A 13,709-nucleotide genomic window follows, 5' to 3' on the forward strand; every position below is an offset into this window, starting at 1 on the left:
GACACGTCTACACGTACCCAGTTTTTAAAAATAAAAAGCAACAGATATTTCCCTCTACGTTTTAAAACTAAATCTTCATTTACACCGACTCTCATGTCCTCAGAGCTGCAGTGAGCAGCCAGGCCTGTAGGGGGCAGTGTAGCCAGAAGCATGAAGCCTTGACGGCCAATCAGAATCCTGAAGAAAAAAAAAAAAACATGCCGTCATGAATTATGACGTAAATAAATACCGGCAGACCTCCGCTGTGGAGTTTTCAGGAATCCTGGTTTGAGGGTCGGAGCTGATTTACGTGTAAAAGAATCCAAACGCAGAGAAATACGTTTTTTCCAGAAACCCAGGTCCTGGTAGTGCCGTTTAAAATTCTTCATAAATATTAGTTTGTCAGAAAAAAAAAGCAAAGTTTTGCCAGATAGAGTTTTTTCATCAAGCAAAGAAGATGTTTGTGTTTTCAGTGTTTCAAGCTTCAACAAGGGAAACGTCCTGAAGGCAGAATGGAAACAGTTCAAAGTGAATTAAACCTCCTTTGATTTCATGACCTCGGCCTGATTTTTAAGACAAACTGAAGGTTTGTTGTTCTTCTAGATTCTCCTGCTGCTGGTTTCCTTTAACAGGAAGTGAGACGAGGACACAACGAGGACACGACGAGGACACGACGAGGACACGACGAGGACACGACGAGGACACGACGAGGACACGACGAGGACACGGGAATGTTGGACTGTTTTAATACAATCATTCAAGTTCAACTATTTTTAAGACACTAATGGAGGAAATTTCTTTTATTTCTTTAAGCTTCACATTTCTGGACTTAAATAATGAAATGTTCTCGAGACAAAACGCAGTGAAAACAACTATATTAAGACTTGAGACATATTTGTATTGCCTGCAGGTTCTATTAATATATATTAATATCATATCAACATTTAATCTACGTTTCAGGCGACTGGTTGTCCAAACGGAGTGTTTTGACCCTTTTCCCACACCGTAGTGTGACACTCGCCCAGCATGTGACCCGCATAGTGGACTACTACTACTCTTCCTCCTCCTCCTCCTCCTCTTCCTCCTGCTCCTCCTCCTCTTCCTCTTCCTCCTGCTCCCCCTCCTCCTCCTCCCTCCCCCTCCACCTCCTCCCCCTCATCTTCTTCCTCCTCTTCCTCCTCCTGTTCCTCCCCCTCCTCCTCCTCCTCCTCCTCCACCACATCTTCTTCCTCCTCCTCCTCCACCACCTCCTCTTCCGCCGCCTCCTCCTCCTCCACCTCCTCCTCCTCTTCCGCCGCCGCCTCCTCCTCCTCTTCTTCCGCCGCCTCCTCTTCCTCCTCCTCCTCCTCCTCTTCGTCCACCTCTTCCTCCTCCTCCTCTTCGTCCACCTCTTCCTCCTCCTCCTCCACCTCTTCTTCCTCCTCCTCCCCCTCCTCCACCACCTCCCTCCTCCTCCACCACCTCTTCTTCCTCCTCCTGCTCCACCACCTCCCTCCTCCTCCTCCTCCTCTCCCTCTTCCTTCTCCTTCTCCTCCACCACCTCTTCTTCCTCCTCCTGCTCCTCCTCCTCCACCACCTCCTCCTCCTCTCCCTCTTCCTTCTCCTCTTCCTCCCCCCCCCCCCCTCCTCCTCCTCCTCCGGACACTTAAAGACCCGAGGTCTCACATTTAAACAAACTTCTTTGAAGGAACAAAACTTTATTTATGAAACAGCAGCAGTGAAACATTAAATCCATTCACTGCAAAAGAAAAGCATTTTAAATAAAACATTCACACTTTTACCTTTTAAATTCTATTGACTTTATATATCCTGACTGTTTTCTATCTTCCATAAATCATTTACATCGAGTACAAGTATTTTCTTTTATATATGAAATCTGCCAACGAGACATAAAGTTGTTTTATGTCCATGAAGGAAAATGTGGATCGTCTTTCTCTCAGAATCATCGCTGACGGGGAAATGTGTTTTTGTTTAAAAAGAAAAAAAACCCATGTCATAATTTAAACGGCGTTTATTTATTTAAAGAAACTAATATATTTTCCCAATGACTGGAGAGACGCGTCACCATGACCACCAGGGGGCGCTGCTGCCATTTTGAGAAAAGGTGAAAGTGTCTCTGGAGGTCCAGGCTGTTCGGCCCTCACCGGGTCAAAGGTCAACGTCTGGTTAGTCCCGGTGAGTCTTCAGAGGTTCTCCTTCTTGACTCTCCCTGCAGAACAGAGGAGCGTTATTGTGCAGTAACATCTGGACGGGTTCGCCACATCTGGATCAGAAGCTGAACGTTAATGTAAATAGGCCATTCAGCAGAAACAACAGGATTATAAAGGTACACGAGGGCCCTTGGAGCCTAATTGGCCAGTTTGTTTGCCACTTAAATGACGTAAACAGTTTTATTTATCTTTTTAATCCTCGAGCCTCCAGATTGTTAAATAACTTGTTTTTAATCTCCTCACTGCAAACCTGCTCACGAGGCTTTTATAAAGTATCTCTGTGTTCAATTATCTAGTTTTTAACTTTCTAATTATATATTTTGTTTAACGTTAGGAGTACTTTGATATTACAAGTACTTTTGAGTTTATGTTTACTTTTGTGCACCTTCTCCAGCCACAAGGGGGCAGCACCTGTAACTTCATTATATCCACATGTGATGACAGTCTTTTTTCTGTTTTAAGTGAGTCAATAGAGTGTGTGGGGAGGGGGGGGGGGGGGGGGGGGGCAGGTGAGTCGACCCCCCAGGGAGACAAATGTGGGCTAAAGGGGTTAAAGAGGCATAATAGGAATAGGAACGTATGGCGGAATTGGTTGGTTGATGTCGTGAAGCGAAGAACGTCTGGAGGGAGGAAGTGTCTGGTACCTGTAGGGTACCTATAGAGTACCTGTAGGGTACTGTAGGGTACTTGTCGGATACCTGTATAGTACCTGTATGGTACCATACAGGTACTATACATGTACACTATACAGTGTGTCTGTATAGTACCTATACAGTACCCTCCAGGTACTATACAGTATCTGGAGGGTACTGTATAGTACCTGTAGGTTACAAGTACCATATTGTACCTGGATAGAGGGTTAGGGTTAGAGTACCTGTATGGTACTGTATCATACCTGGAGGGTACCTATAGAGTACATGTAGGGTACTGTATGGTAGCTATAGAGTACATGTAGGGTACTGTATGGTAGCTATAGAGTACATGTAGGGTACTGTATGGTAGCTATAGAGTACATGTAGGGTACTGTATGGTAGCTATAGAGTACATGTAGGGTACTGTATGGTAGCTATAGAGTACATGTAGGGTACTGTATGGTAGCTATAGAGTACATGTAGGGTACTGTATGGTACCTATAGAGTACATGTAGGGTACTGTATGGTAGCTATAGAGTACATGTAGGGTACTGTATGGTAGCTATAGAGTACATGTAGGGTACTGTATGGTAGCTATAGAGTACATGTAGGGTACCTACCATCCACTGAGGTGAGGAGCTGTGTCAGGTGTGCCTCCATTCTGCCCGCTTCCTACACACACACACACACACACACACACACACACACACACACACACACACACACACACACACACACACACACACACACACACACACACACACACACACACACACACACACACACACACACACACACACACACACACACACACACACACACACACACACACACACACACACACACACACACACACACACACACAGAGAGAGAGAGTCAGGCCAACGAGTCGACAGACTTGCTTCCTTCCACCGCGGCGGGCAGCGACTCACCTTGCCGGTAGTACATGTCGTTCACCGTGTTGCCGTACACTTTCCAGGCGAAGTGAATGGCGACGAGGCTGAAGATCAACCAGCTGAGGAGGATCTTGAAGATGCAGGCTCTCATGTCGTTGGCCAGCCAGTCGTTCACGAACTCGGACAGGAACGACAGGCAGCTGTCGGCGATGCGCGACAGGAACTCGAAGTCCCACGGCTCCTCCATCACGTCCGCGGACCCGGCGAACCGCTGCGGCGCGGGATTCAGCCTCGCTCCTCCGGGGCCACTTCAGAAATCACCTCTTATTGGGCTGATGGGTAACGGGGTTCCCGCGGCCATCGCTGCGATGTTTGTGTGCATGGAGGAGCCGGAAGTGACGTCTGACGCACCATGACGCGTCACTCCGTACGACCCACAAGAGATCAGCATCCTCACACGTCTCCGGTAAAAAACATTTTAAATATATTTATTGTATATATATTTTTGTGTGCATCATAACTAATATTTTCTTTTTTGTCCAGAAATAACCACCACTGTTGAGCAGTTGCCGGACCAATATGGCGGACGCGTTGACGTACAAGCGTAGGCATTATAAATGTGTTAAATAATCTATTTACAATTGTTTAAGTTAGCATCTCCAATTTCGGAGGAAAAAAATATATATTAATAATTATCGATGTAGTTGCATGGAGGAGCCGGAAGTGACGTCTGACGCACCATGACGCGTCACTCCGTACGACCCACAAGAGATCAGCGTCCTCACACGTCTCCGGTAAAAATAATTTTAAATATATATATTATGTATATTATATATTATATATATATTCTATAAATATTTCTGTGTGCATCATAACTAATATTTTCTTTTTTGTCCAGAAATAACCACCAGCTGTGGAGCAGTTGCCCGGACCAATATGGCGGACGCGTTGACGTACAAGGTAGGCATTATAAATGTGTTAAATAATGTATTTACAATTGTTTCAGTTAGCATCTCCAATTTCGGAGGGAAAATATATATATTAATAATTATCGATCTTATTTGCTGAATGACGTGCGTTTGTTTGATAATAGCTGCCTTTATGTCTGTTTGCTGTTCAGGGGGGCGGGGCTTAGCGGAGCCAGGCGAGCCTCCTGATTGGCTGCGCGCCGCTGTCATCAGACACCCGGATGTGTGCGGCGCTCCAGAGCAGAATTTGTTTTCTGCCTCTCGGTCTCTGACAGCTTGTTCGCTGCCGGCGCCGCCAGCGAAAGTTCCCGGGACTGATCGCATCCGCAACGCGACGCTTCGACGGGACTAAATCGTGAGTTTTTTGCTCCCGAGCTTAACCCCTCTTCCGGTGGGACACGACGACCGGCCGCACGAGCCCGGTTAATCCGAGGCCATGAAATTGATCCGGTGGCGCGAGCAGCTTGCTAGCAGGCGGCGTTAGCCGGCTCGGTACAGTAAACATTGACGGTCGCTGCTCAGCCTCTGTCGTCATGTCGTCATATCGTCATATCGGCAGCTTACCGTCGGCAGTGTGCAGGTTTAAGCAGCCACGCTGAAGTCAGTTGTTGTTAAACCAACGTCAGCTCCTTTTTGCCCTGATGGTCAACTATCAGTTACTGTAATGTAACACACACACACACACACACACACACACACACACACACACACACACACACACACACACACACACACACACACACACACACACACACACACACACACACACACACAGTTATAAGGTCTCCTCTGTAATCATGTGACCTGCTGCAGGATGACTGCTCTCCTTCATTAGAGTCTTGAGATGCCTGATGTCTCAAGGGTCAAACGACATGACGTCCGTCTTAAAGCTTTTATTTGATTATCATTATTGTTGTTGTTGTGACGTGACGTGTGTTTGCAGACAGTGGGATGGTATCATGGAGAAAGACGGTCATCAAGAAGAAGAGGCCCAGGGAGTGAAGATCTGTGATCCTCCGTCTGACGCCAACCCGCCTGGTGAGTGGAGGACGTCTTTATACACGTCAGTCCCGACGGAGGACGTCTTTATACACGTCGGTCCCGACGGAGGACGTCTTTATACACGTCGGTCCCGACGGAGGACGTCTTTATACACGTCGGTCCCGAAGGAGGACGTCTTTATACACGTCGGTCCCGATGGAGGACGTCTTTATACACGTCGGTCCCGACGGAGGACGTCTTTATACACGTCGGTCCCGATGGAGGACGTCTTTATACACGTCGGTCCCGATGGAGGACGTCTTTATACACGTCGGTCCCGACGGAGGACGTCTTTATACACGTCGGTCCCGATGGAGGACGTCTTTATACACGTCGGTCCCGACGGAGGACGTCTTTATACACGTCGGTCCCGATGGAGGACGTCTTTATACACGTCGGTCCCGATGGAGGACGTCTTTATACACGTCGGTCCCGACGGAGGACGTCTTTATACACGTCGGTCCCGATGGAGGACGTCTTTATACACGTCGGTCCGTCGGTCCCGACGGAGGACGTCTTTATACACGTCGGTCCCGACGGAGGACGTCTTTATACACGTCGGTCCCGATGGAGAAAACACTGTCACCATAAACATTATTCACAAACATTCATTCAGACTTTTGTTTCGCTGACGACTTCCTTTTATCTCACCACATGCTGCCAGCGGTCATGTGACCCTGTGAGGCTTCACCATTTCTCCTTTATTCTCTCTTTTTTCCGTATAAAACAGTTCAACCCGTTTGTCCAGTTTGACCGAAGAAGAATTTGTGGCGCCGCCGCACAAAGTTTCTAATCCGTCCTCTTCCCTGATCTTTGTCTTCCGTCCAGCGGACGCCTTGGCCACGTCGCTGTCCCTCCTGGGGAACCACATGTTTCCCGACCCGGCCGGCGGGAACGACGGCGGCGGCGCTAAGCAGGACGGGCTTCCAGATCCGCGCCTGGAGGCGGAGCCTCCTTCGAGCCGGGCGGTGGCGCCGGAGGCCGAGGGGACCGAGGAGACGGAAGGCGCCGCGTCCCCTCAGCCGGCCGACATGGAGACGGACGGCGGCGGCGGCGGTGGCGCCGCGGAGGACGACTGTCAGGGCGACTCCGGGGACTTCGTGGTCGCCATGCTGGCCAAAGCCAAGCTGGAGGAGCAGGGGCTCGGCGTGAAGGGACGCTCGTCCCCCTTGCTGGAGGCCGGCCCACAGGAGGCCCCCGCCTCCGTGTCCCATCGCGACGAGGACGTGACGGCGGACAGCTGGCGGCGGCACCGGAAGCACGTCTTCGTGCTGAGCGAAGCCGGGAAGCCCATTTACTCCCGCTACGGCAGCGAAGAGGCGCTGTCCTCCACCATGGGCGTCATGATGGCGCTGGTGTCCTTCGTCCAGAGCGGGGACAACATCATCCGCTCCGTCTATTCAGGTCAGTCCGTCCTCGTGCAGCCGTCTTTCCTTTCTTTGGTCGTCACGGTAACTTGGGTTGGGTTAGTTTGTTGGTGACGGAGGAGCGCTGGTGCAGAAACGCTGTCAGATTTTGTTTATATATAAATTGTCGCATTAATAAAAGGTAAAAGTTGAATTAAGAGCAGACGGGAGGACTGGAGGACGATCCACCTGGGATTTTATCAAAAAGAGGGAAAACCCTCATCTGAAGCTTTTTCGTTTTTTTAAATATCGAGTAAAAGTCCAAGGAGAGTATTTGAAGTATTTATTTATTTTTCATCATAACACATGAGTTTTGAATTTACTCAAAGAAAAATAAAACCCATGTTGTCTGAATAGGAGATCAAACTGTGTGGTTGAGAGAGTGCAGTGCAGTGCGGGTGTCCACCAGGGGGCGCCAGAGAGCTTCCAGTGGGTCAGATCAGCAGGAAGGCTCTGGGGCTTTAAACCAACATGAGGCTTTAGTGAAGAAGTCATTAGTAAAATAAATGAAGAGATATTGTTATAAAGAGTTATTTTGGATTTAATGACTAAAATTGGAGCACAGCTGTACGTGTCGTGGTTCTAACAGTTGCAGATGTTCTGTCGCTCCGTACGGCTAAACTCGGTGATTAACCCTTCATGTCCGGTGGCTGTCGCCCCCTGCAGAGCAGCACACGGTGGTCTTCCTGCAGAAGGGCCCCCTGGTGTTGGTGTGCGTCTCCAGCAGCCGCCAGTCGGAGCAGCAGCTGCGCGGCGAGCTGCTGTACGTATACCACCAGATCATCAGCATGCTGACGCAGGCCAGCATATCGCGCATCTTCGAGCACAAGAAGAACTACGACCTGCGGCGGCTGCTGGCCGGCTCGGAGAAGATCCTGGACGGCCTGCTGGACCTGGTGGACTGGGACCCCAGCTTCCTGCTGGCCGCCGTGCACTGCCTGCCGCTGGCCGCCTCCCTCCGGGACTCGCTGAACCAGATCCTGCAGAGGGCCATCACGCCCAACCTGGTGTTCTCCATCCTCGTGGCCAAGAGGCAGCTGCTCACCGTGGTGCAGGAGAGGACGGTGATCGAGGACGCCCGGCTGGAGCCCGCCGACGTCCACCTGCTGCTCAACCTGGTGGGCGCCTCGTCCGCCTTCCAGGCCGGCGAGATCTGGACGCCCATCTGCCTGCCGCTCTTCAACCCCGACTGCTACTTCTACGCCTACATCTCCTACCTGGACCCCCCGGAGTGCACCGTCTGCCTGCTGCTGCTGTCCACGGACAAGGAGGCGTTCTACGCCGTGGCCGAGTGCAAGAGGCGGATCGAGGAGGCCATGGCGGCGCAGGGCTCCCTCGGCCTCATCGCCAAGGCGCGGTCGTACAGCGTGGGCCAGGTGGGCGTGTCGGACCTCAGGCACTTCATGTACAAGCCCTTCGACGTGCCGGACAACCACCGCCAGCTCACCCAGTTCACCAGGTGGGTGTCTGCTGGACACGCTTCTTCTTCTGACGATTACTTTTGTACCACTTCCTGTTTCTGAGCCGGGCCCAGCCCTGGTTGTGATGTCACACCTGCACCGGGGGGAAAACAAAAGTGAACTAGATGATGTGCATTTCCCACGGCAAATGCATGATAGTGTGAAGGCTCCTGGTAAACGGTAAACCGTTTTGTGACTTCCAGCACGTTTTTAGCTGAAAATTTGACCGAGCTGTCGGGGTTCACAGTTGAAGGAGTTTACATTTTCCTCTCCATTCACTTCCATGTAAAATTTAATGTGGAAAAGTTGAAATATTTTTAAAAAGTTGACGAGATTTGATAAAGCTAGGACTTAGCCGGAAAGTGCCGAAAAAGCTGCACGATTTGATATTTGAATGGTGACGAACGAGTGAAGCTCGCCAGAGTTTTAGTGATTCGAAAAACATCCAGAACAAACAGAAACAGAATCTCAAGCAAGATTTCAATTTGCAAATTGTTAAACTTTTTGAAAATGTGCAGCTTTTTGAAAATGTGCAACTTTTTGAAAATCGTGCAACTTTTTGAAAAAGTGTCACAGTTGAAAAAGTGTCAAACAGTAGAAAAAGTGTCAAAAAGTTGAACAAGTTTCAAAAAGTTGAAACAGTTTAACAAGTGGAACAGTTGAATGGTTGAAATCGGTAAAAATTTGAAGAAGTTATAGCGAGTTAAAAAATGTCTCCATCCGTTAGCATTGGAAAAAAGTTGCACAAAAGTTGAAATATTTCAAAAAGTTGACGAGATTTCAAGAAGCTAGAACTTAGCCGGAAAGTGCCAAAAAAGCTGCACGATATTTGATATTTGAATGGTGACGAACGGGTGAAGATCGCCAGAGTTTTAGCGATTCGAAAAACGTACAGAACAAACAGAAACAGAATCTCAAGCAAGATTTCAATTTGAAAATTGTTAAACTTTTTGAAAATGTGCAACTTTTTGAAAAAGTGTCAAAGAGTTGAAAAGGTTGAAAAAAGTTGAAAAATTATGAGTTGAAAAAGTGTCAACAAGTTGAAAAAGTTGCACCAGTTGAAATAGTGGAACAGTTGAATGGTTGAAATCGGTAAAAATTTGAAGAAGTTATAGCGAGTTAAAAAATGTCTCCATCCGTTAACATTGGAAAAAAGTTGCACAAAAGTTGAAATATTTCAAAAAGTTGACGAGATTTCAAGAAGCTAGAACTAGCCGGAAAGTGCAGAAAAAACTGCAGTATTTGATATTTGAATGGTGACGAACGGGTGAAGGTCGCCAGAGTTTTAGCGATTGGAAAAACGTCCAGAACAAAGCAGAAAACAGAATCTCAAGAGTGTGAACGCCTTGCACTGCCTTGCAGTCACACTAACTCGCGGTGTCTTCCTCCCCCGCAGCCCCGAGATGGAGGCGCCGTACGGCAGCGCGGAGGAGAAGATGCGGCTCCTGGACCTTTACCGCTACATGCACAGCCGCATCCACAGCGCCTCCCGGCCCCTCAAGCTCATCTACCACGTGGCCGAGAGGGAGACCCTGCTGGCCTGGGTACCACGTCTAGTCCAGCTTCAGTTACACTGCACTTTCTATACATTGAAGTAACACAGTGTGCTTGAACAAGAATTAAAAACAGTGCAAAGATCAAATAGATCAATAAAAAGCAGATGAACACACATAAGATAATTACTTTATTCATCCCCGAAGGGAAATTGTTTTGTTGCAGCAATCTGGTACATACGGATATTATAAAATACAATAGAATAGAAATAAAAGTAAAAAATAAAAATATCTGGGTATAAGACATAAAGTAAAACACAGAACGGAACATGGGCACTGAGAAATAAGCAGGAGATCAAAGCAAGATAAATAAATAGTAAGGTGCAGTGGCAGAGCCATTAGAAGTAGGTATTATATAATAATAACAATAATACAGATAACAACAGTGTGTAATAGTGTATAATACTCGTGTATAGTACTACTAATAATGATATGATAAAAGTAGTTCGGATAAATAAGAGGGCGCAAAACCATTAAGACACTTAAAAACTAGTAAAAGAACCTTAAAATGGATCCCGAAGCGAACGGGGTGCCGATGCAGCGATTTTAAAACAGGCGTGATGTGGGCCCGCCCCCCTCTGGTCCTCGTCAGAGTTGTGTAAGAGTTGTAGTGTTGATAAAGTTTTCTTGGGGAGAGCAGAGAGCAGGACGTTACAATAGTCAATTCGACAAGAGATGAAAGCATTAGCACCTCCGCGCTTGCCTGGGGTTTGGGTACGCACCTTCCTCCCCGCCACGCTCCTCTTCATCAAGCTTCCTCTGTACAGCTCCATTTCGGTAGTTTGGTCCGGTGGCGTTCGGCCGGAACGTCGCACACGTTTAAGTTGAGCGTCGAACAGCCGAGGTCCCTCCAGAGGACACGGGTCAACCAGGACGCCTCTCGTCTTTACGTCTAAACTCTTAGGATTGTCTTTGTTGTGCGTCAGACGTGGACCATGTGGGTAATAACTAATTCTAATGGAACCTTCTGGTGCAAAATGCAGTGAAATGTGACAAAAAAACAACCTTATTACCTATTGATGTTTTCACAAAGTGCCCCTAACAGCATGCAGGCTAATGCTAGCTCGCTGTCTTTGATGTAGCATCACTGATTTCTCAGCTTCTGTTAATCTTCAGAACCTTGTTTGAAGAGAATCAACGTTTCCTTTGAGAAGCTTCCAGTTCGGCCTCGTGTTCGAGTCGCCACTCGCCGTCCTCCGTTATAAACTATGGAATCACAGGAGGGCCAAAGTTGAAAGGAAATAAATGTCGAAATACAAAGAGAATCAATCACACAAAGGGAGTCGTATTCTTTTACTTCTTCCACGTCGTCGACGGCTTCTCCTGTTTTGTCTTTTGCTTTTTGTCAAGAACACGACTCCCTTTGTGTGATTGATTCTCTTTGTAGCCCCACATTTATTTTCCTTTCATCTTTGGCCCTCCTGTGATTCCATAGTAAAAAAAAAGTCGTAGCGCTAGCGTGGGGAGAAGCACCACAAGTTTTGTCCTCATCGAGTCTAAATCAGTTTCGTACCAAGAACTTCTGGCGAGACGCTTTTTTATCAGGTTTCCTTCACGAGTGACGCGTCCGGCTGCTCGCGGCGTGTTTTGGCGTTGAGCTCCGCCCACCTGGAATTCCCCGATCGCCGCTAGTTGTGGTGCTGAAAACGTCCTCTCGTGTCCCCCGCAGGTCACCAGCAAGTTCGAGCTGTACACCTGCTTCAGCCCGCTGGTGACGAAGGCCTGCGCCATCACCGCCATCACCAAGCTGCTGCGCTGGATCAAGAGGGAGGAGGAGCGCCTCTTCATCCGATACCCCCCCAAGTATTCCACCACCCCCAACCCCAGCAGGGGCTCTCGGGGGGGCAAGTCCGAGCAGCAGGACTCCACAGACAACGGCTTCCTGTCTCTGCTATAGGACTCATGTCCCCGCGCAGCAATACTTTCTACACTGGTTACAGGATTTTCGTGAAACCGCGACCGGACAGACGAACGACCGCTGGAATCACAACTCTACGTTTTACACTATTTAAGAAACACTTTGCCGCCACGGCAGAAACCGTCAGGATTTAACAGCATCAGTGCTTTTTTTTTTTTTTTTTTTTTTTAAAGAAAGAAATCCCACTGGTAGGAACGCCGTCACGGTGATATTTAAATGTTTTTATATTTGTTTTATTACAGCAGGAGAGACGATCTCCTCGTGGACAATGAATGTATTACGCCGATGATGACGAGTCGTTTATAAGCTCTTTAGTTTCTGTGTTACTGTGAGGAGGACGAAGACGCTCAACCTCCTGCTCTCTGAAACTCTCACGAGACGTGGACAGTGGACGACGGACGATGGACAGTTGAAGGTGGACGATGGACGCCGTGTTTCTGGGAGCAGCAGGAAGTGGAATGCCGCCGTGGACTCGGACTGCAGGTACACTCAGAGGTTCACCTCCAGATCCCACCGGCGATTTTTTGCTCCCGACGTGTTTTCATCCACGTTTGGACGTCGTTGAAACGAGTCTCTCGTCTCCCCGTCAGGCCACTGGGCTTGTGCCGCGGGTTTCCAACCGACATCCCTCCCCGGCAGGCGGCGACTCTTCCAACGGGAGTTTTCTTTTGTGAAGCGGAACTAAAGGGGTAGTAGCTTCGTCCGCCCAGGGATTCCACCGATTCCCCGTCGGTTCAAGTCTTAGCAGTACGTCGGTAGTAGTATTATGAAATAAAGCCCAGGTCACACGCCTGGTGACCTCGTGACCTTCAAGCTGACGAGGTCGAGTCTCTTCTTTCTGCACCGAACACTTCACACCTTTCTACGGATTCTTCTGACGCAACTTTACTTTTTCTGTGTGGCTCGATCCCGTCCTCCGCTAAAGTCTGACACCTTTCCTAACTCCTTTAGGAAGCCTAACACCTTTCCTGACTCCTTTAAGAAGCCTCCTGACACCTTTCCTGACTCCTTTAGGAAGCCTAACACCTTTCCTCACTCCTTTAGGAAGCCTCCTCACACCTTTCCTGACTCCTTTAGGAAGCCTCCTCACACCTTTCCTGACTCCTTTAGGAAGCCTCCTCACACCTTTCCTGACTCCTTTAGGAAGCCTCCTCACACCTTTCCTGACTCCTTTAGGAAGCCTCCTGACACCTTTCCTTAACTCCTTTAGGAAGCCTCCTGACACCTTTCCTTAACTCCTTTAGGAAGCCTCCTGACACCTTTCCTTAACTCCTTTAGGAAGCCTCCTGACACCTTCCCTTAACTCCTTTAGAAAGCCTCCTAACACCTTTCCTTAACTCCTTTATGAAGCCTCCTGACACCTTTCCTGACTCCTTTAGGAAGCCTCCTAACACCTTTCCTAACTCCTTTAGGAAGCCTCCTGACACCTTTCCTTAACTCCTTTAGGAAGCCTCCTGACACCTTCCCTTAACTCCTTTAGGAAGCCTCCTAACACCTTTCCTTAACTCCTTTATGAAGCCTCCTGACACCTTTCCTGACTCCTTTAGGAAGCCTCCTAACACCTTTCCTAACTCCTTTATGAAGCCTCCTAACACCTTTCCTTAACTCCTTTAGGAAGCCTCCTGACACCTTCCCTTAACTCCTTT

The 13,709-nt window shown here is 48.5% G+C and overlaps 4 protein-coding genes across 5 annotated transcripts in view; 3 read left to right on the forward strand and 1 right to left on the reverse strand.

Annotated features, from left to right (window-relative positions):
* Window positions 1-535, forward strand: part of glyctk (glycerate kinase) — a 10,135-nt gene extending 9,600 nt beyond the window's left edge. For both annotated transcript variants that reach the window (XM_080494992.1, XM_080494991.1), the window contains exon 5: window positions 1-535. This exon is cut by the window's left edge and continues 1,325 nt beyond it. The gene's annotated coding sequence lies outside the window, so the exon portion shown is untranslated.
* dennd6a (DENN/MADD domain containing 6A) overlaps window positions 1-13,709 on the forward strand; it is a 342,604-nt gene that overhangs the window by 257,308 nt on the left and 71,587 nt on the right. The gene's annotated exons all lie outside the window — the stretch shown is intronic.
* On the reverse strand, window positions 1,975-4,107 carry tcta (T cell leukemia translocation altered). The gene is made up of 3 exons (XM_080495008.1): window positions 3,754-4,107; window positions 3,442-3,493; window positions 1,975-2,188 (listed from the first exon to the last, which is right to left on the reverse strand). The coding sequence occupies exons 1-3, from the start codon at window positions 3,962-3,964 to the stop codon at window positions 2,146-2,148; spliced, it is 306 nt and encodes a 101-aa protein (XP_080351134.1). The 5' UTR covers window positions 3,965-4,107; the 3' UTR covers window positions 1,975-2,145.
* mon1bb (MON1 secretory trafficking family member Bb) lies at window positions 4,911-12,222 on the forward strand. Its single transcript, XM_080494986.1, has 6 exons — window positions 4,911-5,040; window positions 5,629-5,723; window positions 6,555-7,130; window positions 7,799-8,591; window positions 9,989-10,136; window positions 11,815-12,222. Exons 2-6 carry the CDS (start codon window positions 5,645-5,647, stop codon window positions 12,040-12,042), a joined length of 1,824 nt encoding a protein of 607 aa, XP_080351112.1. The 5' UTR covers window positions 4,911-5,040; window positions 5,629-5,644; the 3' UTR covers window positions 12,043-12,222.

The sequence above is a fragment of the Blennius ocellaris genome (genome assembly GCF_963422515.1).
Source record: "Blennius ocellaris genome assembly, chromosome: 4".
NCBI classification, from domain to species: Eukaryota; Metazoa; Chordata; class Actinopteri; order Blenniiformes; family Blenniidae; genus Blennius; species Blennius ocellaris.

Bases quoted from the DNA above. Each gene is read 5' to 3' on its own strand.
- tcta (XM_080495008.1), bottom strand. From the start codon at position 3,964: ATGGAGGAGCCGTGGGACTTCGAGTTCCTGTCGCGCATCGCCGACAGC. The intron at 3,494-3,753 runs GTGAGTCGCTGC...GTGTGTGTGTAG, and splicing joins CGACATGTACTACCGGCAAG to GAAGCGGGCAGAATGGAGGC. The intron at 2,189-3,441 runs GTAGGTACCCTA...TCTGTTCTGCAG, and splicing joins GCTCCTCACCTCAGTGGATG to GGAGAGTCAAGAAGGAGAAC.
- mon1bb (XM_080494986.1), top strand. From the start codon at position 5,645: ATGGAGAAAGACGGTCATCAAGAAGAAGAGGCCCAGGGAGTGAAGATC. The intron at 5,724-6,554 runs GTGAGTGGAGGA...TCTTCCGTCCAG, and splicing joins GTCTGACGCCAACCCGCCTG to CGGACGCCTTGGCCACGTCG. The intron at 8,592-9,988 runs GTGGGTGTCTGC...CCTCCCCCGCAG, and splicing joins CAGCTCACCCAGTTCACCAG to CCCCGAGATGGAGGCGCCGT.